Here is a 24,899-nt window from a genome sequence, read left to right as displayed (position 1 = left end):
TTCACAAATGCTTTTGAAGCTCATTCATCAGTGAAAATACATCTTTTCTAATTCTATTTTAGTATTTTCTGTTACAAGCTCTACCTAATATATATTTGAAGTTTAGTTTTCCAGATCAAGGAAAGCTGAAGAATTTAAGTTTTTATTTCTTGGGTTTTATCTAATGTAGTCTTCTAAATGGTGGATTTAAACTTTACTTTGACAAAGACCTTGGTTTAAAATCTCACCCTCCTCCAAATAAAAAAAAATCACGAAGCTGTGGAGTCTTGTTTTTAAAATACCATTATGCTGGCAAAATAGTTTCTTGGCTTGGAATCAGAAAACCTAGACTTTTTTTCTCTCTCTCTCTCTCTCAAATGTAACTACATATTTGAGTATTTTTTTTCCTTCTAAATCCTCAAGAAAAAAAAAGCTTTCTTCCCCGCAACAACCGATGAGGAGACATGTTTCTTTGCCTTTAGTTACTGTAGAACTAGATGCCTGTACAGTGCGATACACACTGATGGAAGGTGGCAACAGTATGGGGTGTAAAGATAAGGTTATAGTGGTGCAAGTGTATTAGCGCGTCGTAGGTATAATGCTCATTAATAACAATGAAAGAGCCTTTCTCCCCACTTTGATATTTGTGTTGAATTAAAAATTTGAGAAGCACTGAGCTGAATTGAGAATTTATTGTTTTGGCTTCCTGAAATCATTCTACAACTCTTTCCATGTGTTTTCATTTGGCTTCACCTTTCTATGTGACAGAGTGATTCATTTTTCCTCCTTACTATGCTTTTTGAGAAATTTTTTTATAAGAAACTCTTAGCCTGCTGTATAGTAAAGTTGTTTTATTTCCTCTTTGAAATTTGACCAACATGTCTGTATAGCTGCTCCCAGGACTTTGCTGTCAGAAATGTGGGCATTTCATACATTTGGGAAGGTCAACACCAGAAGGGTAATTACAATAAAAATAACTATACTATGTTTCTTTACCTCAGAGTACTATTAATCCTGTGGATGCAATATATCAACCTAGTCCCTTGGAACCTGTGGTCAACACAATGCCTTCCCAGACTGTCTTACCTCCAGGTATAGTATAGTATTTGGAAAATTGTTTCACAGATTCATTAATGACAAAAAAAATCTTTTTTTTTTTAATGGCAGTTGTAGTAATCTTGAAGAGCTCTTTAAAAAAAAAAAAAAAAAAAGTAAAAGGAATCTCACACACAAATACAGCCAAAAATGAACTGGAAAAAATGATACTATTTTGGGGATTGGAGCTTTTTAAATACAATTCAAAAGGTTTTGGTTTTCAAAGTGAGATGGAAGACGAACATGATTACTTGGATTAGCTGATAGGACTGAATCCTATGACCTAGGATTCATGGCTACCAAGGAAAACATAATATACCTTGATCTACTTGAAATGTTCTATTTTTGTGTATTCTTTATAACTCTGAATTATACAAGTGTACTTTTTTGTGGCATCCAACATTTCAGTTGTTGGGTGAAATGTTCTCATTGGTGATGAAGTTAAGTCAGAAATTTTACTGGGGAAAAAAAATTCTTTTTAAAATTACTTACAAGTATGTGAGGTCTTTTTAGGAATTTTTTCTCCTTAGGAGAAAATTAGGAGCATAATATCTCATGAGACTAAAGAGAAAGTACTGTGCCACATTTTAGATTTTACATGTGGTTTAATCCTCGGGTGCATGCTGTGTGCCTGTTAAGTTGCTCAGTCGTGTCCAACTCTTTGCAACCTATGGACCAGTCTCCTCTGTCTATGGGATTCTCCAGACAAGAGTACTGGAGTGGGTTTCTATACCCTCTTTCAGAGGATCTTCCCAACCTGGGTATCAAACCCAAATTTCTTAGGTCTGATGCATTGGCAAACAGATTCCTTACCTCTGATCCAGTTGGGAAGCCCATCCTCGGGCAGGAAACAGTTTATCATCAGAAGCATTTGCTGGCTGTACAGAGCAATTGTGCTAAGATATTGGCCTATCTTGACTAGTCTTTGATATCCCACCTAGTGTCTCAGTACTCGGTAGCCTACCATCATTGAGTTTAAAGAGGATAGGGCATCGGAAAGGAGTGGCAGCATGACAAGTGACTTATTGGAATATAGTCTCAAAAGTTACTGGTCTTTTAAGATTTTGAATTCCACAGAGTTGTAGTTAAAAGTTGTGTTTGGCTTTTTCTCTCACTTATTTCACGTCTTAAATCTCCTAGAACCTACTCAGTTGTGTAAGTCAGAGCAGCGTCCATCTTCTCTACCAGTTGGACCTGTATTAGCAACCTTGGGGCATCATCAGACTCCAACACCAAATAGTACAGGTACAGATTGTGTGATTCCTTTACTTCTCATAACTGCCCATTAACACTTGAGATTTGTTTTTGATTACTGATGGGAAAAGATTGAAGAAAGGTGGTATATTTTGCGTTGGAGATACCTTAGTTTTACTTTTATAGTTCCATCCATGAAGTGGTTAGCTTTGTGATTGAACCAAAAGTTTAATAATAATTATAAAGACTCTGATGCTGGGAGGGATTGGGGGCAGGAGGAAATGGGGACGACAGAGGATGAGATGGCTGGATGGCATCACTGACTTGATGGACGTGAGTTTGAGTGAACTCCAGGAGTTGGTGATGGACAGGGAGGCCTGGCGTGCTACAATTCATGGGTCGCAAAGAGTCAGACACGACTGAGCGACTGAACTGAACTGATAATTTATATGAAATAAATTATTGCAGAATTTTGTATATTTATTGAGATTTATTTTGAAGATATGTATTGACTTTTTTAAAAAATTGCTCAGTTTAGATTTATATACTTTCTTATTGTAAAGGAATCAAATAATACAGAAGTATGAGAACAAAAGCTGTAAATCTCCTTTACTGTTTGTTGTTTGCATACATGTATGTACATGTCTACCTGTATTGCATACTTTTATTACTGTTTTTGTTCTAACCTAAATGAGATCATATGGTTCTGTGACTTTCTCAATTTTCATTTAACCGAGAACCATTTAGAGAACTTTCTGTGTTTATACACTTAGGTCTGCAACATACTTTTTACAGCTGCTCAAGCTGTTTTCCTGCTGATGGACATTTAGGTTGATTACAGTAATTTCCTGTTATAAGCAGTATTTCAGGGAATACTCTTGAACAGCAGCTTGGGCACATAAAGTATTTTTATGGATAGATTTATAGGTCACATTTTTCACCAATTTTATAAGCATAAAAGGATACTTGATTTAATTTGCATTTTCTTGTTTCACCAATTTTAAATAAGCATAAAAGGATACTTGATTTAATTTGCATTTTCTTAATTTGTTTAGATTCCTGGTCTTTATTTTTTTCTCTGATTCACAAGGATACTATCAATGTTAGTATAGATTTATTCCTTATTTTAAAACTAAGCAGGTTGATGTTGAGTTATCAGTTGAACCAAACTCAAGGGAGCACTTGGTTTTTGTCCCTATTACACCTGGAGGCCAAAATCAAAACCACATGAAGGACATGGGAGATGAGCTCCTGCTGTTGCTCCACAGATTCTTTCCTGGGTGGGAATTTCCTGTGTAATAATGAAAAGCTACCTTGTGATTTTTAGCCCAGTGTGAAATTTGAATCAGTAAAGATGCTGATGCTGTTACTTTGGATTTTTAGTATTTAACAGCCTGAACCATATGTCTTCTTAATTTTGGGAAAAAGCAAGCAACAAGAAGAGCTCTCTTATTTGAAACTGTAAAGTGATGATAAGCAATTTGAATAATAAGGTTGAGATGTTTGGCTGACTTTTTTGTGTATATCATTACACTTTGCCATTTAAAAAATGGTATCTGTGTTTCTTTTTTTATAAAGAGGAATTATGTTAGAATTTTGAAATAGCCAAAATATATCCATTTGGAAATATAAAATACTAGTCAGTTACAAACTTTGAAAAAGTTTGCATTTTTTATGTACATGAAGTTTAGAGTCATTAATTAGTTATAAATAATGATAAATAATTTAGGATAAATTATTCCAGGAGGCATTATAAAAATATAACATTTTAGAGTAGGTGGATTTAAAGAAATCTTTTCTGGTTTATGTCTTGTTTGATTTTTCAGCCTAAATTTTCATCTTTCTTTCCTTCATCTCTGTCACTAATACATAAAAAGTTTTTTCTCATAAGGAAAACTCAGTTCTCTGGATTGCAGTTCCCATTCTAACTCATTTTCTTCTTGAATACATTTTCAGTTTTGTGTGGTTGCCAGGACTATTTGCATATTACTTAATCATTTGTATTTCCTGGTCTCTTTCTTCCTTTCTCTGTGATTCCCCCCGCCCCCCCTTATTTCAATAAGGGAAAATTTATTTCCCATCTTATTGCTGGTATGGAGCAGGGCAGGTGGGTGAGGAAAGATTTTACAGTCATTTGCTAAGATGAACTATCTCTGGCATTCACATAATAAGCTTTGCCTATTTAGGCAGCAAACTTTCTATGTTTATGTTTTAAAAATATCTTTGTGAACATGGTAACTGAGTGTGGCAGGTGGATGTGCTCTCTCATAACTGTTGAAGCGTAGACCGTGGAATGGGCTAAAAATCCATGGGTGGCTCTGGATTCATTTTTATTGCTGCTGTTCTTATTTCTTCTAGAAGTGTGGCATTGGTTTTTAGATTGTCAGCAGTGACTTTACTCTCCACCAGACATTGGTAGCAGTTTGGCATAAATTGCCTGAGAGTCCTTAGATGCTCAATAAATACTTTTTAAATTGCTCTCAATACTTCACTATTCTGTTTGATACTTTCATTGTTATTTTTTATTATGAAACAATGAACCCCAGATGATTACCAAAGAGACATCACATTTTTTCATTTATTTAGAAGGCTGTGTCCCATTGTATAATGTGATTTGCCTTTTTCTTTGTCTAGTTTAAATGTTGATTTTCTTTACAAATAGTCTAGGGACTTCTGCCAACTTAACTCTTTGCTTGATTTTAATAAGTCTGCTTTGACCCCATCTTCCTAATATCTTCCTTTCTATTACCAACATTGTCTCTTAATTTAAAACTCTTTTAACTTTCTAGGCAGTGGCCACTCACCCCCTAGTAGCAGTCTGACTTCTCCAAGCCATGTCAACTTGTCTCCAAACACAGTCCCAGAGTTCTCTTACTCTAGCAGTGAAGATGAATTCTATGATGCAGATGAATTTCATCAGAGTGGCTCATCACCAAAGCGCTTAATAGAGTGAGTAGGTGAACTAACTGTATTGAAATGAGTCTCCTGATTTTTAAAAATGTGATTTGATTTTGAAATGTGTTAAACAAGTTCCTTTAAAAATTATTTGGAAAAAATGGAAAAGACAGCTTATTTTCACTTGACTTACTGAGCAAGGCTAGTTCTGTGAGAATGTTGATTTTACTCCCGATTTAATTCAAATAGAATAAGTTAGCATCAGTTGTGATAACATGCCAGTATTGCTCATTGAACTTTGGGCCTTATTTCTATAGAACCAACATTAGGAGAGGGTCAAATGAAAGTGAGGATGCTAGGAATTATTCATATAAGAGGAGGTTACTACTACTTGTTTTGTATTAGAGTGAAGGTATTCAGGTACCTATAAGTAAGGCTCTGTACTAGCCAGGTAGAGGAATGATGTGTTCAGGACTTTGGACCCCATGGACTGTAGCCTGCCAGGCTCCTCTGTCCATGGATTTTTCCAGGCAATAATATTGGAGCAGGTTGCCATGTCCTCCTCCAGGGGCTCTTTCAGACCCAGGAATCGAACCCATGTCTCTTGTGTCTCCTTCATTGGCAGGTGGATTCTTTATCACTAGCGCCACCTTATACAGAAGTGAAACAAGAGCCAATCCTTCCCCTCAGGAACTTACAGTCTTTTGTGGGGAAAACGGACATTTTATAATTCAGTGTGAAATATGCTGTGGAAGAATAAGCCCAGGAAGAATTGGGAGCATTTTGAAGTCCTGAGAAGAAAGGATTCACAGAGGATGGAGGGAATGTGATCCTAAGATGAGACATGGATGAGAGAGAAGGGTCATGGGGATGAGAAGAGGAGGGGGAAATGGAAAATGTTGTTCTCATGGAGCTGGAACCCTAATAAGAAAGGCCTGGGGGCAGCAGGGGCTTGGTTTCTTTGAGAAGCTATAAGCTAGTGAGCGTGGCTGAGTGTGGTTATAAGTTGAGGAGAGTGGTTAAGAAGATACAGGATACAGGAGAGGTTGACAAGGGCCACGTCATGAAGGGAGTCCTTTTAGCCTTTGATGAATTTTGAACATTTTCTCGCAAGTGATGGCATCTGCTGGTCAGGTCTACCTTTTAGAAAAATAGATAAGAAAAATATGTCTAAATTGTACAGAATTGAGTGCAGTGGGAATGCATTATGTGTAGGAAGACCAGCCAAAACTGGGTAGGAAATTGAGAAATGTTGATAACCTGAGCTAAGGTCATAGCATAGGAATGGAGGGAAGCATGTGGACTCCAGAGATACAAAGTAGGCAGATTTTGGCAGATAGTGATGGTAGATTTTCTTTTATTAGGTGACATTTGACCTATTTTACACTGTCAGATCAAAGCTAGGTATGTTCTATTGTACAGAAAAGGCCTTTCTTTACACATGAAGTCACTTACATAATAGTTAAAGAAAGTGAAAGTCACTCAGTTGTGTTTGACTCTTAGTGACCCCATGAACTATACAATCCGTGGAATTCTCCAGGACAGAATACTGGAGTGGATAACCCTTCCCTTCTCCAGGAGATCTTCCCAACCCAGGGATCAAACTCTAATTTCCTGCATTGCAGGCGGATTCTTTACCAGCTGAGCCACAAGGGAAGCCCAAGAATACTGGAGTGGGTAGCCTATCCCTTCACCAGGGGATCTTCCTGACCCAGGAATCGAACCGGGGTCTCCTGCAGTGCAGGCGGATTCTTTACCAGTTGAGCTATCAGAGAAGCCCACTTACATGATAGCCAGTCAGCAAAGTCCTTTTTATCCCTGCTAGTATATAGTTGCTGTGATTAGACTTTGGATTCTGGAATCTTAGAAAGAAATAATAGGTTCTAAATCTGTTTTGCTTTAAAGGTGTGTGATCTAGGTTAAGTTATTTAACCTGTGTAATCCTCAGTTTCCTTGTTGGTAAAATGAGGATGATAATAGTTTCAAATTCAAGGAGTCGTCGTGAACATGTAGATGACAGTAATGTCAATCAAGTGCTTACAGTAATGTCTGGCATGTATAATAAGTATGCAGTAAGCGATAGCTGTTATAGAAAGCAAATTAACATTTATTTGCTTTAGTGTTCCTATATTTGTTGTAGATGTAACCGGCTTACTTTTTGTTGGGTATTTTTTCCAACTGTCCTGCATCTCAAAGAGTAAGTGCTATCGTTGCAGTTTTGGGTTTGCTTTGAAATACAATACAGATTTGGAATTTGGTCACAGATTATATGTGAATTTGCAAGCTGAGTACCATCAGCCAAACTTAGACCTTGAACCTTGGTTTCTTTTAATAAGGAATCTTGTGTAGCACTTCAGTTCTCTTAAGTTTGCACATGAACTGAGAAATACAGTATCATATGTAATTGTACCATAACTGTTCAGAATCTCAAAATTTGTGAGGAAAAATGACTATATTAATTCGGGAAGTTTTATTACATAGTAGATCAAATTCAACATTTGAATGTGAGAAACGTAAAATGTATGCCATTAGGTGAATACATAGTTACGAACATGAGAGGAAGAGAGATTTGGGCCCACAATTCAAGAAGACTAGTTTAGCAGAAAGAGTTAGGTTTAGCATGTTGGTTTCTTAATGTTTGTATGTGCGGCAGTAAACTATTACAAGACCATTATTAACAGTTTGCCAATGGAAATTTCACTTTAATTTTGAAAAATAATTTTTATAATAGGTTAAAAGAAAACAGGCATTTGGGAGCATATTCCAAAATAAAGATTATTATTGATTTTTGAAGTGTTAAATCATTGTTTCCTTAAAAATAATTAAAGAAGGTCTCGTTCATGGGACGTTAGCTATTACTTGAAACATAGAACAAATTAAGTATCAAAATGAATCATCTATCCTCAGGAAACCTAACTATATTTATTGAAAGCTTGATGATGATATGGTTAGCCTCCTTACTACATCACTTATAGTCAGTCTCTGGCCCCAGTTTTAGGGGTACTCCTTAAATTTTAAGTGCTTGCTTACCTGTTGGACCTGTAATAGGCATGTTTACAAAGTTACCTGTAGGCTCATAGGCATTTTTTTCTTCTCCTTAGAAACTTCCTTCTCTGTGCTCTCCCAGTACCCACCTCATAACAAACATATGATCTATGAACCTTCATGCTTTCTTATATGCCTTAATCTAGATTCCAAAACTAGTAGGGACTATAGGTATTTAACTTGGCCAGCACAGTGTTTGTTGACTTTTTTTTTTTTTTTAATAATGGGAGTGTAAATCCCTTCAAATTGACTATGCTGGCTCTAGGTCTCCATTGTCTTATGGAATGGGGAGTGTTCAGTCGTGTCTGACTCTTTGAGACACCATGGACTATACCCCGCCAGGCTCTGTCAAATTTCCAGGCAAGAATACCAGAGTGGGTTGTCATTTCCTCCTCCAGGGGATCTTCCCAACCCAGGGATTGAACCTGGTCTCCTGCATTGCAGGCAGATTCTTTTACTGCTGGGAAGCCCACCTGACCCTATTCACATATTTAGGCTTCCCTGGTTGGTCAGCGATAAAGAATCTGCCTGCAATTCAGGAGACCACCTTCAATGTAAGAGACACTGGTTCTATCCCTAGGTCAGAAAGATACCCTTGAGAAGGAAATGGCAGCCCACTCCAGTATTCTTACCTGGGAAATCCCGTGGACAGAGGAGCCTGGGAGGCTACAGTCCATGGGGTCTCAAGAGTCAGACTCAACTTAGCAATTACGCCACCATCACCACCATTCTCACATTGATGCTCTCTGTCTTGTGTCTGTAGGCATTGAGCTTGTGTGCCACCTGCTGGTCATCAGCTGCTATCACTAGCTTTCTAGCTCTCCAGTCAAGTTTCTATCTACTATTTCTCTCCCTGAAGGAAGAGAATTTGAAAGCTTAAGTCCTTCCACCATTCAGTTTCTAAAGACCTGTCGTAATGATAACTTCTCTGTGAACTAATGTTCTAATATAGGCAGAGCACAGAAGATTTTTAGGGTAATGAAACTATCCTCTGCAATAACTACAATGATGGACACTTATCAACATCCTTTTGTCAAAATCCATAGAATGTACAAGACCAAGCATGAACCCTACTGTAAACTGTGGACTTTCAGTGGTAATGCCATGTCATGTAGGTTAATCACTTGCTACAAATGTACTACCAAGTGCAGTACATAGTGGGGAAGTTGTGCATTTGGGAATTCTGTACTTTCTGCTCAGTTTTGCTCTGAACCTAAAATTGCTCTTTAAAAATATCACGCTTACCATTAAATAAGATATCAAAAGAAAGTAATCAAGGCAAACTATGTTTAAATTAGAATATATAATGTGTTTTGCTGGAGAAGGAAATGATATTTTACTTCAATATTCTTGCCTAGAAAATCCCACGGACAGAGTGGCCTATCTGGTGGGCTGTAGTATATGGAGTTCACAAAAGAGTCGAACATAACTTAGCAACTGAAGAACAGTGGTGTTTTACATCTATAAATTTGCAATAAAAGACTTTAATGTGTGTACCATTTTATAAATAATACCTGCAGTATGAGAAATTTGGTTTCTATTTTTACCCTTAATAAGTAAACTTAGATTATTCTTTTATTAATGTACAAATACTAGTCCTGGGTAGGTTATGATCAGAGCTGTATAACAGAGGGAGCTTTCTTTAGACCCTGTTAATCAGCTCATAATACCACTTACCATAAATTTACTTGTAAAAGTTAATATACTTGTTTATTTTTTTAATTTCAAATATGGTTTTTTATTGACTAGGAAAGATGTTATTACCCGTGTAGGCTTTTTCAAAGGATCTCAAAAATACATCTTTCTGAGACTAATTAATAGATTTATCATTTTTGAGGTTCTGGAAATTGTTGCCAAGAATTACGACATACTTACATTTATGCAAGGAAACAAATTTGGAAAATGAATTCAAGTTTTAAACTTACATGAAGAGGCAAAATCTTACTAATTTTTCATGGCCTTTCAACATGTGAGCATACACCATGCAAAAAACAGGAAGCTGATGGGGAGAGAATCAAGCATATATATATGTATATAACCAGCTAACTTTAAAGGTATAGTTTGTTTCTGTCAGTTATCTGCATATACTGGTTTCAAGTAGCTTTATAGGTTAACGTCTTACTGTGATTTTAAATTGCTTCCTTAAAAAGCTTAAGAAGGTGATTAATATTTTTTAGTTCCTCTGGATCTGCCTCAGTCTTGACACACAGCAGTTCGGGAAATAGTCTAAAGCGTCCAGATACCACAGAATCACTTAATTCTTCTATGTCCAATGGAACAAGCGATGCTGGTAAGCAGCCTTTGAGAGTTTTAACTTTTTTTCCTTAAAAATATTTGTTTGAAAAAAATCATTTATAATACTGGTACCAGCACAGATTGGCCCAGTGTAACACCACTCTAAGAAGATGTGTTTTATTTTAGACCTTTTCGATTCACATGATGATAGAGATGACGAAGGGGAGGCAGGGTCGGTGGAAGAGCACAAGAGTGTTATCATGCATCTGTTGTCACAGGTTAGACTTGGAATGGATCTTACGAAGGTAAGACTCACATTTGGTTTTGCTGTTACTGTATATATGTAGATTCGCAATGATCGTATGGTGAGTGTATCTGCACACGTAGTGTAATGACGTAATTTCTGTTTATACTGTTGTTTTTTTATATATGTACCTGAGTAAACTAAGAATTTTATAAAGGATAACATAAGTAAACTAGGGTAATTTCATAGGGATAGTATGTATAGATTATGATTTGGATGTTATTGGGAGAAAGCGTGGAGTAGTATTGGGCTTGGTTAGTAGTTGGACAAAACCCAAAGCAGTGTAGTATATGCATAGAATCAAAATGAGCAGAGTTCTGATCTCGGGGTCAGAGGGTCTGTGCTTACATCCTACTTTTGCTGTTACCAAACTCTGACCTTGAGCAAGTTCCTTCCTCTATAACCTTTGGGTTTTGCATATACAAAATGGATATTGGAACAGGTAATGAGTGGGAAATTATATGATATACATTGAGCCATAAAATTATTATGGTTCTGGATTTGAATTTGAATTTAAACTTGGTGCTCTAAACAGAATGCCTGATTGATACAGGAGACTGGTGTATAGGTGCCTGTGTATATCCCTGCCACTCTGCTAAAAGCCTTCTCCTTTCACCTAATTCTCACCATAGCACTGCAAAGTTGGTGATGGTTGTTAACTTCATTTTATAGATGAGAAATTGAAGCTCACAGAGATTAAGTAATTTGGCTAAGTCCTTCCTATTAAGTGGCAGAACTGAGATTCTAATCTGGTCGTAGATTTCAAAAATCTATAAACTAAACCATAATACTTTCTAGTAAGTGTGTATAATAAAAATTTTTACCCCAAATCTAAGAACAGAAGCACAAGGATAGCATTCATTTGTGCAACAAACATACTTGCTGGGGAAGTTCTAGGTAAGAGAATATTTGCAGGAGCTTGCCTCCAGAATTTTTTCATTGATCGTTAGATTGATTGCATAATTGCTGGAGCAGAATTGTCACTTCAAATTTGAGAAATACAGCTTCATTTTAGATAATGATGTTTATATTTCTTTTCTACACCTTCTACCTTGGTTGGGTTTGGTCTCCAATAATGGAAGAGCCACCTAATAGTATCTTGAACAATACTAGGTTTACTATCTCAGGAAATGAGAAGTCCAGAAATAGAGTAGTTCCAGGATCCATGAGTTCATAGTGGGCCAACAATGTGAGAAACGACCTAGGTCCCTTCATCTCTCTGCTCTGCTATCCTCTGCATGCTGACGTTCACACTCAGACCCGTCTTCCCACCATTGCAAAATGACTGCCACACTTCCAGTTAATCACATCCTTACGCAGGTATGTCAAAAGGCAGGAAAAATAATTCTCTTCATGAATTTTATTGTTGATATAGGGAGAACATCCTTTTCCACAGTGGCCTGTCAGACTTCCAGTTGAATCCCATTGACCCAAGCTCAGCCAGTGTGCAAGCATAAGCCAGTCACTGGCAAAGGAGGTTAATAGATTGGCTTAGATTAATCTACATTCACCCCTTGGGGTGTGGGAGGGCCTTGTGACTCATAGCAACCTATAGCCTATACCTGAACTGAATCAGATTTCTTTCGGTAGGGATATGCATAGGCAGCCGGAAGGATGTGCTGCAGTCAAGTGTCTGCAAGTGTAGTTCTTGCCTCTCATAGCTTCCTCTGCTGTATGCTCCATGTTTGGGTTTTGTAGCCACTAAAAGTTTGTTAATTTTTGCTAACTTACTCGATATTTTAGAAATCTTCATTGGCATACATGGTTGTGGTTGTCAGCAGATTGTGAAATCTTGATTCCCTTGTGCATTTCAAAGTATTATTACAATAATATCTTATGTCACTTTCCTACTTATAATAATGTCTTCTCACCTCAAATATTTTCTAAAAAGAGTTATTCTCCAAATACATCATAGTGTTTGGAAACATTACTACAGTCACATCCGGTTTACCTCACTTGGTCTTCAAAACAGTCCTGAGACTTAGCAGGGCATATAATTATCCTCCTTTTACAGAAACTTTCAGATGTTGAGTACATTTTCTATGGCCTCCTCACACCAAAATAAGTATTTGAACCCAGGTTAAAGACAGCTTAGTCCAGCTCACTTATATCAGTGTTTCAGCAACTTGACATAATGGCATGTACCCAGATAGTGCTAAAAACAAGGAAGATCTGTTCAATGAGAGATCTTAAGAAAAATTTTAAATAGGGAGGGAAAAATTTTTTTTTGATTACACATCAAATCAAACTTATGGTCTGTGGCCATGTCTTCTTTTTCAAATTGCATGTTCTGTTCTTTTGTTCATTTTTCTGCTGGCAGTAGTAGTCTTTTTCTTGTTGATTTGCAAGAGCTGTTTATATATTGAGATATTTAGCCCTGTCTGTTCTTTGGCAGTCTTACTTACTAATGTACAATCTCTGTGTTCTCCAAGAGTGGTAGAAAATTACAACAAGCTTACTCACCAGTTTAAGCATACGTATACTATGAATATAGGTGTTCTGAGGAACATTTAAACTCAGGAGTCTAATAATAAAATGCTAAGTATTAGAGCCATAGGGGTTCTTTCCAGGTTCTTGCGTTCTGTCATTCCTCTTTATATATAGCAGCAATACCGGTCCACTGGTCAGTCCCTGTCACACTCATTTTCTGCCGCCCTCCCTCCCCTTGTCCCCCACCACCATCTCCATGTCTCCATGTTTCCCTCTATTAGAGCCTACTCTCTAAGGCTTTTCTCTAGCACCACCTCAACATGTTGTTTCTCAGCTTTGCCCTCATTCTGGTTTCCCAAACAGAGCATGATCTTTTGCCTCTCCTGAATTTCCAGAGTACATTGAACATCTCCTGGATGCTCCTCTGTTCATGGAATTCTCCAGGCAAGAATATTGGAGTGGATAGCCATTCCCTTCTCCAGGGGATCTTCCCAACCCAGGGATCAAACCCAGGCCTCCCACATTACAGGCAGATTCTTTTCCATCTGAGCTACCAGGGAAGCCTGATATTTATCACATTCTACCTAAAAGTTAAATGCTGGTATTATTCTCTCAATTAACCTTTGCTGCTTCCATAGCATTTACCACAGGTGCTTGAATATTGCAGTAATTACTACATTTAAAGGAATCTTTGGTTACTGTGGTGCTCAACTGCCATAATGAATAATGTCTAATCTGATACAGACTTCAAAAACTCTTCCTCTATTTGTAATGAAATTCTTCTTTTCTTAATTGATTAATCTTAATCTTTCTTATTCTTTTTTCCCATATTTCTTCTTCTTTTAAGTTTTTATCTTGTATTTATTTTTGGCTGCACTGGATCTTTGATGCTGTGTGCATGGACTCTTCTCTAGTCACGGCGAGTGGGGCCTACTCTTCAGTTGCGGTGCACAGGCTTCTCATTGCGGCAGCTTCTCTTGTTGAGGAACACAGGCCGTTGAGCACACTGGCTTCAATAGTTGTGGCACATAGGCTTAGTTGCCCTGCAGCATTGTGGAATCTTACCTTCTTGGACCAGGGAGGGAACCCTTGTCTTCTGCATTGGCAAATGGATTCTTAACCACTGTCCCGCCAGGGAAGTCCTCCAACTTCTTTCCTTTACTTTCTCCTCTGCCACTTTCCCAGGCCCTCAGCATTTTTCTTCATGGGCCCAGCCTCCTGAAGAAAGAGTTGGTAGAATCCCATCTTTATTGTCTTCTTCATTTTGTTTATTCCCTCAGTTACTTACTAAAAATTTCTTAGTTTGTAATAGTAGCTGAAATGCAAGTACAAATAAAGTATGGTTCTTGCATTCTAGAAGCTCATTGTTTACTTGAGGACACAGATCCTTAAGTACACAGATCCAGTAGATAAATTTCCTTAGGCACTTAAACGATGATAGAGAAGCAATGGTAGAGAGGAATGTGTGTAGACCCCACCCCCCAAAGTCAAACAGAGCCAATTTTGGATTCCACTTAACAACAGAGCAGTGAGAAAATTTCTCACCCATTTGAGCTTCATTTTTCTCCACTAGTTCTGAATAGGAAAAGGAGTGCAATCAAGGCGATATATTGTCACCCTGCTTATTTAACTTAGATGCAGAGTACATCATGAGAAATGCTGGGCTGGAGGAAGCACAAGCTGGAATCAAGATTGCAGGGAGAAATATCAAATAACCTTTAACCTCAGATATTCAGATGACACCACCCTTATGGCAGAAAGTGAAAAAGAACTAAATAGCCTCTTGATGAAAGTGAAAGAGGAGAGTGAAAAAGTTGGCTTAAAGCTCAACATTCAGAAAACTAAGATCATGGCATCTGGTCCCATCACTTCATGGCAAATAGATGGGGAAACAGTGGCTGACTTTATTTTTTGGGGCTCCAAAATCACTGCAGATGGTGATTGCAGCCATGAAATTAAAAGATGCTTACTTCTTGAAAGGAAAGTTAGGACCAACCTAGACAGCATATTAAAAAGCAGAGACATTACTTTGCCAACAAAGGTCCATCTAGTCAAGGCTATGGTTTTTCCAGTAGTCATGTATGGATGTGAGAGTTGAACTACTGAAGAATTGATGCTTTTGACCTATGTTGTTGGAGAAGACTCCTGAGCGTCCCTTGGACTACACGGAGATCCAACCAGTCAATCCTAAAGGAAATCAGTCCTGAATATTTATTGGAAGGACTGATGTTGAAACTGAAACTCCAATACTTTGGCCATCTGATGCAAAGAGCTGATTAATTTGAAAAGACCCTGATACTGGGAAAGATCAGTGGGAGGAGAAGGGGATGGCAGAGAAGGAGATGGTTGGATGGCATCACTGATTCAATGGACATGAGTTTGAGTAAACTCCGGGAATTGGTGATGGACAGGGAGGCCTGGCGTGCTGCAGTTCATGGGGTCACAAAGAGTCAGACACGACTGAGCAACTGAACTGAACTTTCTCCAGTGTAAAATGATGATAATTTCTTCTTAATGAGATGGTTGTAAGGTTTAATAAGATAATGTGTGTGTGATGCTCCAGAAAGTCAAAAGATATCAAAGGGTTGCTACTGCATAGTTGTTATTGCTAAAACTTTGATTATTGACTTAGGGAGCCAAAGAGAGGTTGCTCAGAGAAAGGGACATTTGAACATTCAGAATCTCTTGTCTTTCATCCCTTGGGCAGGTTAAGAACAGTTTGAGAAGTAGGTATCAAAAGCATGCCTGGGCAGTACTTGGTGGATGTTACTGTGATTGGAATCAGTTTTTTTTGTTTTCATTTACGTGTTTTTCTTTTTAAATGCAGCTTAGCGGTCTTATATATCTGTAGTGGAATTTGATTCTCAAGGGTCAAATATTTATGTTTTTCAGGTAGTTCTTCCAACATTTATTCTTGAAAGAAGATCTCTTTTAGAAATGTATGCAGACTTTTTTGCTCATCCGGACCTGTTTGTGAGGTATTTGACTTGATACAGTAGCTTCACTTTTTAAAAGATGTTACTCATTACCTTTCTGCCTTTGCAGGATAGATTCCTTTGCCTTTCAAATGTTTCTGAGGAAAAAAGGTGTTGAATATTTTGTTTGTATTAGATGCCGCTGTTGCTGATACTGTTAGGCAACCAAGTTGAACACCTTAAAAAATCTTGAACACCTGTTAATAAGGTAGCCAGTATTTAGAGAGCTTTTTTTGATCTAGGAATTGGTAATCACTGTCAAATTATTGATACTACATTCTGATGAAGTTCAGTTATTTGAGTTTAACAAACTTTTCTAAAACACTTGTTTTTTGTCAACACTTTATTATAAGCTGGAAAGGGAAAGAGTTGCAGTGTCTGCATTTGAGGAGTTTATAGTCCAGTGTCCAGATTACAGATTGATTCATAAATTTTAAATACAAAGATTGCAGTATTCAATATATGTATAAAGGACAGGAGTAATCTAAAGGTGAGATTGATTTATGAGGAGGTGAGTGAGTTCACATTGCTTTTCACTGGTAGCAGGAGCATTTTCTTTGTAACAGGATGTTCTAATCCATCCTCTCTGATTGCATTCCTTGGCCTTGGACTGTGATTTACTAGAGCCAGATACAGATCACCGAAGTTTCACAGTGGGTGGGCACATTGGATGACACTGATATGTAACTTCTTAATGAGGATTTTAGAGACTCATTTAACCAGTTCCCAAAGGGCAGAAATTAAATATGGCATTATTTAAATTCATTAAATTCATTAAAAAGTACAGAAATACAGCTAAAACACCAATAGATATGATTAAGTGTAATTCTAAAAATTCTCACTCTCCCACAGAGGAGGAAAGGAAATATAATAGAACAAAGAATAAAAGGGCCAAGTAGAAAACAAATGCCATGATGATAGAGTTAAACTCAGCTATATATTCATAGTACATTAAATGTGAATATCATATATACTCCATTTAAGAGAATAGTGATTTTAAGACTGGATTAAAAAAAAAAAGCAAGATTCATCTGTACTCTATTTGCAAGATTTAAGTATGTAAAGACATTGATTGGTTAAAAGTAAAAGGATGGACAAAGACATACCATGCAAAACACTAAGCATAACAAAGCTGGTGCTGCTGTGTTAGTATCAGACAAAAAATACTTTTTAAGGTAAGAAATATTACCAGAGACAAGTAGGGATATTTCATATGATAAGGGTCAATTTATCAAGAATAAATAATCCTAAATATGTAAAGCAGCTTCAAACTATATGTAGCAAAAATTGACTGAAGGAAGAAATAGACAAATACACAATCATGGTTGGAAATTCCTCCCTCTCCCCACCCCCCTGAGAATCAGTGGGACTATGGAAGATCTAGTTAACCTTTCTAAAACATTACCAAACACTATAACAGTCTTTCTAAGTGCCGTGGAACATTCATCAAGATGTACCATATACTAGGAAGACTTAATAAATTTAAAATAATTGGAACCATATGGAATATATCCACTGATCTTTGAAGAATTAAATTAGATATCAGTAACACAGATAAATCCAGAAAATCTCCAACTGTTTTGCAATTAAACAGTGCACTAACAAGTATGAAGTTATGGAAAAAGCAAAACTAATAGTACTGGAAACCAGAAACAGTGTTTGCCTCAGGGTTAAGGGGTGGGGATTGCTTGGAAAGAATGGGGAAACCTGGGGGTAATGGAAATGTTCTGTATCTTGATTGTATGTCATTATTTAAGTACAATCAAGATATAGAACATTTCCATTACACCCAAGATTAATTAAATGGATATATGCATTTTTCCGATTCATGAAACCAAACAATTAAGGCTGGTATGTTTGATTATGTATATTATACTTCAGTTTTAAAAAGGAGCTGAGGTAGTTACTGGTCCTAGGTCCTCTCAGCCTGGCTTAGGGGGTGGACCATGCTGAGGGGTACTGTCAAAAAACGATGTTAAATTTTGTCTTTCTTCCTTGCAGTATTAGTGACCAGAAGGATGCCAGAGACCGAATGGTTCAGGTTGTGAAATGGTATCTCTCAGCCTTTCACGCAGGAAGGAAAGGATCGGTTGCCAAAAAGCCATACAACCCCATTTTGGGCGAAATCTTTCAGTGTCACTGGACATTACCAAATGATACTGAAGAGAATGTGGTGAGTTCTCCACTGATGTTTTTAATTATCTTAGTACTTAGTTCTTAATGTACTGATTCAAGATTTCATTTTATTTAGGGGCAGATGATAGTGGTAAAGGCACTGATTAAAAGATGTTTACCACCATAGAAGAACAATGTTGTTGGGTCAGCATATTTTGAATATAGTGAGCAAGGGAAAAAGAGTGGTGCAAGATGAGGATAGAAATTGAGAAACAATATCATGCAAGTCCTCATGGACCATAAGGATAATTTTATGGCTTATCAAGAACTCATTTTTGTAATGAAAAGGTTATTATGATTATTTTGTGGCAAGTGAATTGAAAAGGGGCAAAAATAGAAGCAAGGAAACCATTGAGGAGACTCTGGCACTATTCCAGGACAGTAGTTGATTCAAGTTGTATTTTGGAGGCAGAGCTGTTAGATTGGGGGAGGTAAGTTCGAGATGAATCCTTGCATGGTGGGCTGGTGCTATTTACTACAAAGGGAAAGATTGGATTTGGGGAGGGAAAAGTCTACAACTCCAATTCGAAATATAATGTATGGGGAGTCTCTTAGACATGTAAGTGGACTGTCATAATAGGGAGTTAGAATTTTAAGAGTCTGGAGTTCAAGGGATGAAAAAATAAGCCCATAGCCCACAGTGGTTGGCACATAGTGTAACCCGCGAATTTTTCCTTTGCTGAATGATGCATTACATGTAGTCCTGCTTCCCAGGCAGCCTCTGGAGAAGGAAATGGCACCCCACTCCAGTATTCTTCCCTGGGAAATCCCATGGACAGAGGAGCCTGACAGGCTACAATCCATGGGGCCACAAAAAGTCACACACACTAAAGACACAAGCTGTATGTTTCTGTTCTTAATCATATTACAGACCTGGATAAGTACCTGTTCTGTGCCAGGCTTGGCCCTAAGTTCGGGACATGATCCTTGCTTTCATGCATGTCTTAGAGAGACTTACACAAAGCAGTCATTCCAATAGTGTAATTAAGTGCTGTGAGGAAAGTATATATGAGATGCTTTGTGAGTGTAGAGGAGAGAGCATTTAACCACCTTATGAGGCAGAGACTCCAGTTATTAGATTGTCTGCATATTGTTTGTTTCCACATCAAAAGAAAATGATGTTCTGTTTGCTTGCAGGAGCTAGTTTCAGAAGGACCAGTTCCCTGGGTTTCCAAGAATAGTGTAACATTTGTGGCTGAGCAGGTTTCTCATCATCCACCCAGTAAGTGACAGAGTTCCTCAGCTACATCCACTTTCAAACTATTGTCTAAAGAGGGTCATAGAAAGCTCCATAACTGAGGTCTCTGCACTGTCCTCATGTTTAATGGCTACTTGTGTCTTCCCAGTCCTGTGAAGATTGGTTCCTCATATCTGTTCCTGGTATAAGTTCCAAAGACTCTATTAGCTTCACTGATTAATAAATATAAAAATAAGGGATTTGGGAAGGCAATTTTTAATGCTTCTAAAGTCATCTTTCACATCATGAGCTGTGCTGTAGCGATCTCAGCACCTCTGAAGACAGTTCATATAAAACAGATGTAGTTTCAGTATGGTGCGGTTCCTGGCCCAATGGAAGGAATGCATGTCTTCCCCTGTTACTTGCTGGATGCCATGTTAAGACTGATTATACTGTATGGGTTCAGGTTTGGGCTGGGGCAGCAACATGCTTGCTGATCAGAACAGACCGACCCTTTGTTTTTAAGCCCTGGGATTGGCCTCACGGTTCAGGAAGTTCCTCCCCATGTGGTCCTGAACAGTGGCTTGCACTGGGGGAGACAGGGTGTAAAGGGCAGGTGGGTAATTTCTGACCACATTCAAGGATGTTCTTTGAAAGGTAAAGGATTTCCCCCATGCAGCCAGTTGTTTCTCTGGGTTAAGGGAGTTGGGGGTGGGAGGCATGTATGTTTATGGTGTGTGTGTGTTTATAAATAAAATGAGGCTATATAGTGCACTAACTGAAACAGTTTCTCTTCAGTTTCAGCTTTTTATGCTGAGTGTTTTAATAAGAAGATACAATTCAATGCTCATATCTGGACCAAATCAAAATTCCTTGGGATGTCAATTGGGGTGCACAACATAGGGCAGGGTAAGTCTGTGGGCTTTGGGTGGACTACAAGTGTTAATGGGAGAACTCTATGTCATTCTTATATGTGCCGGTCATCTGTCTAGTAAGAGGAAATGACCCCAGAAAGTCAGGCTGGATGTCATTGTGTGCAGGGAAGCAAGTGTGTTGGGGGTGAGAGCCAGGTTGAGATGCAAGAGTGATTATCCCTAAACTGAATGGAGATTCCATCAGCTGCTTATGTGAGATTCCATCCCTTCTCTCCACAGGTTGTGTCTCCTGTCTAGAGCATGACGAACATTACATTCTCACATTCCCCAATGGTTACGGCAGGCAAGTAGAGCTGGTCCATTCCTCTGCTGTGCAGGCAGTAGGCCCTGCTATTCTTTAAGTTGTGCCCCTCCTTTCTTTCCTCTGAACTGTCAGCCTTACTGACACTTTTGATTTTGCAGGTCTATCCTCACAGTGCCCTGGGTGGAACTAGGCGGAGAATGCAATATTAACTGTTCCAAAACTGGCTATAGTGCAAATATCGTCTTCCACACTAAACCTTTCTATGGGGGCAAGAAGCACAGAATTACTGCTGAGATTTTGTAGGTATTTTGTTTTTCTGCTTTGATGCTCCTTCTGCATCTCTAAAAGTTTTCCTTTTGTCTTGAACTATAACTTCCATCAAGAATTGACCATTTTAATGGTCCTGTCTTTGTAAACTTATTTTATATTGCTGTGTTTCATGTCTCTTCCTAAAATCCCATCTCAGAAGGAGACCTAAGAACAATCTGAGGTCACTGGTGGGATTTCCTTCCTAGGAACCTGACTTGCAAATAGGAAACTTAAGGAGTCTTCCTGGATCTTGTAGAAATAGGAAACTTAAGGAGTCTTCCTGGATCTTGTAGCCAGCCCAGATTATGTATGCCTAACTCATTATTGCTGGATTGGACCATGAGCTTGTCCATACAGTAGACCCTATGATGCCCACTGTAGTGTCTCAAAGCCCTTATTGTCCTTGTTTTTTTTGTGTGCCTTTGCTGGGGAAAAACAGTAACCATTGTATCTTTGTTTGGTTCTGTTTGACACTCCAGGATTAGATGAAGACGTCTGCTGTCCAAGTCAGTCAGTTGGGTTCAGAGCCTGCCTAGACAAGGAGACCCTGAAGGGATTTCTCTGTCCTCAGAGGCCTCACTGGGAGCAGTGTTGCAGATGGCAGACACAGGATTGGCTAACCAGTTTTTTGTGGAGATAATTTAATTTTGATGATAGAATCAAAATCCAGAAAATTCTTGGAAGGAAGGAAGGAGGAAGGGACCATGAACAAAAGATGAAGTTTACTAAGGAACACTGTAAAATCCAAAATATTACTGCAGTCAGAAAATAGGGGCAGAGCTTAGGGAGCAGCACAAGTCACCACTATAATGTGACTGCCCCCCTCAGACAGGCAGGCGGGGGGAAAAAGGATGTCCAGAACAAAGACATGGGTGGGCCTGCTTCTCAGAGTTTCTTAAAGCAACCAGCACCAATAGGAACTGCTAGCGGATTTTTTGGCCAGTCACAGTAATTTATAATAAACTGCCTTCTGAAAGAGTGCATGGTGGGCTTCTCAGATAACATCTTAATATTATGGCCCAGCCTGAAGATGAAAGTATGGTCTCCATCATTGTATCCTTAAGCAAAGCCTTCCCTGACCCTCATCGTAGCAGTGTTGCCCTTGATCTCCCGTGGTTGCCTGGACATAAGAGCAGTTGTCACCCAGAATTTCAGTGGTAGTGTCTCCCCACTAGACTGTGAAGAGCTCGAGTTTGTCGTCTGCTGTGGTCCCAGCACCTAACATATCTCATACCCAGTTTCTGGGATCTTGAATCCATTAGCAGCATCTTTAGGGCATTAATTCTTATAGTTGGCTCTGAGAAAACCAGTTTTATTAATCTGCATTCACAAATAAAACCAGTTTTATTAATCTACCTTTACAGTTGCTCTTCTGTGTTTTGCTCTGGGTAGGTAGGCCACAACTGACAAGATTCTTTGGTAGAGAAATAGCAATTTGAGACTGACACATACGTGTTTTAATGTTTGTTTTTTGTTTTTAATGTAGTTCTCCAAACGACAAGAAGTCTTTCTGCTCAATTGAAGGGGAGTGGAATGGTGTAATGTATGCAAAATACTCAACAGGGGTAAGAACATCTGTTTTGCCACTTGTTTCAGGCTTCATTGAATCGTAGCTTGTCCCTTACTCTGGCTTTCTTCATCTGGAAATTTTAACCACCAAGATGAGCTCTAATGCCATCTCTTCAAGCCAGGCCTTTTCCTTCTTCCACCTTTCCCCAGCAGTACAGGTAGTAAAATGATTTTTACTTTCCTGTCCCCTTAAAATACTCAAGAATAATATATGGCAAAAAGTGCTCAGAGTACTTAACATTAGGATTCGTTGTTTAGCTAGTCCAAGAGATTACATCCCAACCATATTACATCCCAACACATAGCCACATTGAAAATATCTATTTTTACCAAGAGCCTTTGCTGCTGCTGCTGCTAAGTCGCTTCAGTCGTGTCCGACTCTGTGCGACCCCATAGACGGCAGCCCACCAGGCTCCCCCATCCCTGGGATTCTCCAGGCAAGAACACTGGAGTGGGTTGCCACTTCCTTCTCCAATGCATCAAAGTGAAAAGTCAAAGTGAAGTCGCTGAGTCGTCTCCGACTCTTAGCGACCCCATGGACTGCAGCCTACCAGGCTTCTCCGTCCATGGATTTTCCAGGCAAGAGTATTGGAGTGGGGTGCCATTGCCTTCTCTGACCAAGAGCCTTTACCAAGACTTAAATAATTTAGGCTTTAGATTGCATATGGAATTCATTGTCTACATCACTAACACATTGTGGGATTTCATTATGAAATCTGTTAATGGGAAGAGTTGACTTTTTCTCTTAGAACAGTGTGAACAATAAAACATCTACCCACCTTTTCTGTTTTCTAGGAAAATGTAGTTTTTATAGATACCAAGAAGTTGCCTATAATTAAGAAGAAAGTAAGGAAGTTGGAAGATCAGAATGAGTACGAATCCCGCTGGTAAGGAGACAACATAACTATCGAGTTGTTGCAGCAATGCTCTTGCTATTGGCCAGGCATAGGTGCAGGGCCAGGTGGCAGTCTGTATAGCAGGGTGTAACAGAGCACAGGTGGAGTCCGAATGCCTGGGTTCATACGGTGCTCCACCTCCTGCACTGTAACCCTGACTGTAAGCTAACCTGTCTTTGCATTCTTTCCTGAAATGGGAACCACCTCAGCTTTGCTATGAGAACTAAATGAGATTATACATGGAGCCTGTGTATGATGCTTGACAAGTGGATGTTGGCTTCTCATCATCTTTGTAGACTCTCTGTATATATGGATATAGATAGATCTCAGAACATCTTTAGGTCTTAACTTAAAAACTTGAAAGAATAAACAGTCTTATTTGCCTGGACTGCCTGTTCATAGTTGTAAGTGGAAATCTATAAACCTTTATGCTCTGCTGCTCACACGAGGGGATCTTAGGATGCCTACTTTTTAATCCCTACGCGTCCTCACTTACAAAGCATTGTTTGGACCAGACTTGTCTAGCTATCATCTTCCAGGCCTTGAGAAGAAGCCAGATCTCCTCCCCCACCCCCAACCTTAAGCCTCTGCAATGCTTCTCTTGACCTTTATTCTCTATAGTCAGACTGCTTCTCCCAGATTCATTAATTCCAGGGGAGTCTTTATGAAATGGAATGTCTCAGCTCCTCTCGTCTCCCATTTAGTTTATTTAATATAAACCGCTGTTCCTTGAGCTTAATATAAGGGACACTGACGCCCTAGAGAGATGAACTGACAGCCCCAAGGTTATATCACTAGAGGTACAGCTAAAAGTAGCCTGTCTCAGTTGATCTTTCTCCTCTGTTGTCCCAGCCATATATACAGCTTTCTGCATATGCTTTATTTCCTCCTCTGACAACTAGCGGTGCAATCTTTTGAGTTTGTTTCTGTTTTTCACTCCTGTGCCAGCCTAAGGAGATTTAGTCTGTGAACTACATTTAAAAATTACTTGTATGTAATTTAGTCTGTGAACTACATTAAAAATTACTTGTACTGTAATTATGTTCTAGATGGCTCTAGCCTTTCATTTTTAAATTGCTAACTCCTCTCTCCACCAAGTACTCAGCACCTTCACTTCTTTTCTTTAGCCTTTGGAAGGATGTCACTTTCAACTTAAAAATCAGAGACATTGATGCAGCAACTGAAGCCAAGCATAGACTTGAAGAAAGACAAAGAGCAGAAGCCCGAGAAAGGAAGGAAAAGGAAATTCAATGGGAGACAAGGGTAAGTTTGTTTTGGGGAGCCTGCCTAGATCTGCTAGCTGCTGTTCCCTGAGCTGTCATTCATTCATTTCAAGTGAATACTGAAGTACCAAATAAGCATGGTGATAAATGAGATGAACGTTCATTTCACTGTTGAGGGGGGAGCACATCAAATAATTAAAAGTATGATACAGAAGTACA

At 38.6% G+C, this 24,899-nt stretch overlaps 1 protein-coding gene and 1 non-coding gene across 13 annotated transcripts in view; both read left to right on the top strand.

Annotated features, from left to right (window-relative positions):
• OSBPL9 (oxysterol binding protein like 9) overlaps window positions 1-24,899 on the top strand; it is a 162,052-nt gene that overhangs the window by 136,431 nt on the left and 722 nt on the right. For 10 of the 12 annotated variants that reach the window (XM_059883373.1, XM_024987425.2, XM_024987420.2 and 7 more), the window contains 14 exons: window positions 981-1,071; window positions 2,215-2,319; window positions 5,058-5,217; window positions 10,386-10,498; window positions 10,630-10,748; window positions 16,070-16,155; window positions 18,154-18,325; window positions 19,465-19,549; window positions 20,303-20,413; window positions 20,659-20,722; window positions 20,842-20,982; window positions 22,479-22,557; window positions 23,357-23,448; window positions 24,585-24,720. In XM_059883373.1, coding sequence (XP_059739356.1) covers window positions 981-1,071; window positions 2,215-2,319; window positions 5,058-5,217; window positions 10,386-10,498; window positions 10,630-10,748; window positions 16,070-16,155; window positions 18,154-18,325; window positions 19,465-19,549; window positions 20,303-20,413; window positions 20,659-20,722; window positions 20,842-20,982; window positions 22,479-22,557; window positions 23,357-23,448; window positions 24,585-24,720 — 1,554 coding nt within the window. The remainder of the gene's footprint in view (window positions 1-980; window positions 1,072-2,214; window positions 2,320-5,057; window positions 5,218-10,385; window positions 10,499-10,629; window positions 10,749-16,069; window positions 16,156-18,153; window positions 18,326-19,464; window positions 19,550-20,302; window positions 20,414-20,658; window positions 20,723-20,841; window positions 20,983-22,478; window positions 22,558-23,356; window positions 23,449-24,584; window positions 24,721-24,899) is intronic. The other 2 variants (XM_024987429.1, XM_024987421.2) reach the window with 1 other exon arrangement.
• On the top strand, window positions 17,875-17,932 carry MIR11991 (microRNA mir-11991). Its single transcript, NR_162300.1, has one exon. It is a non-coding gene; the product is annotated as a microRNA mir-11991 (primary transcript).

Source organism: Bos taurus, chromosome 3, assembly GCF_002263795.3.
Source record: "Bos taurus isolate L1 Dominette 01449 registration number 42190680 breed Hereford chromosome 3, ARS-UCD2.0, whole genome shotgun sequence".
Classification (NCBI taxonomy): Eukaryota; Metazoa; Chordata; class Mammalia; order Artiodactyla; family Bovidae; genus Bos; species Bos taurus.
This window is presented reverse-complemented; position numbering and strand designations above follow the sequence as displayed.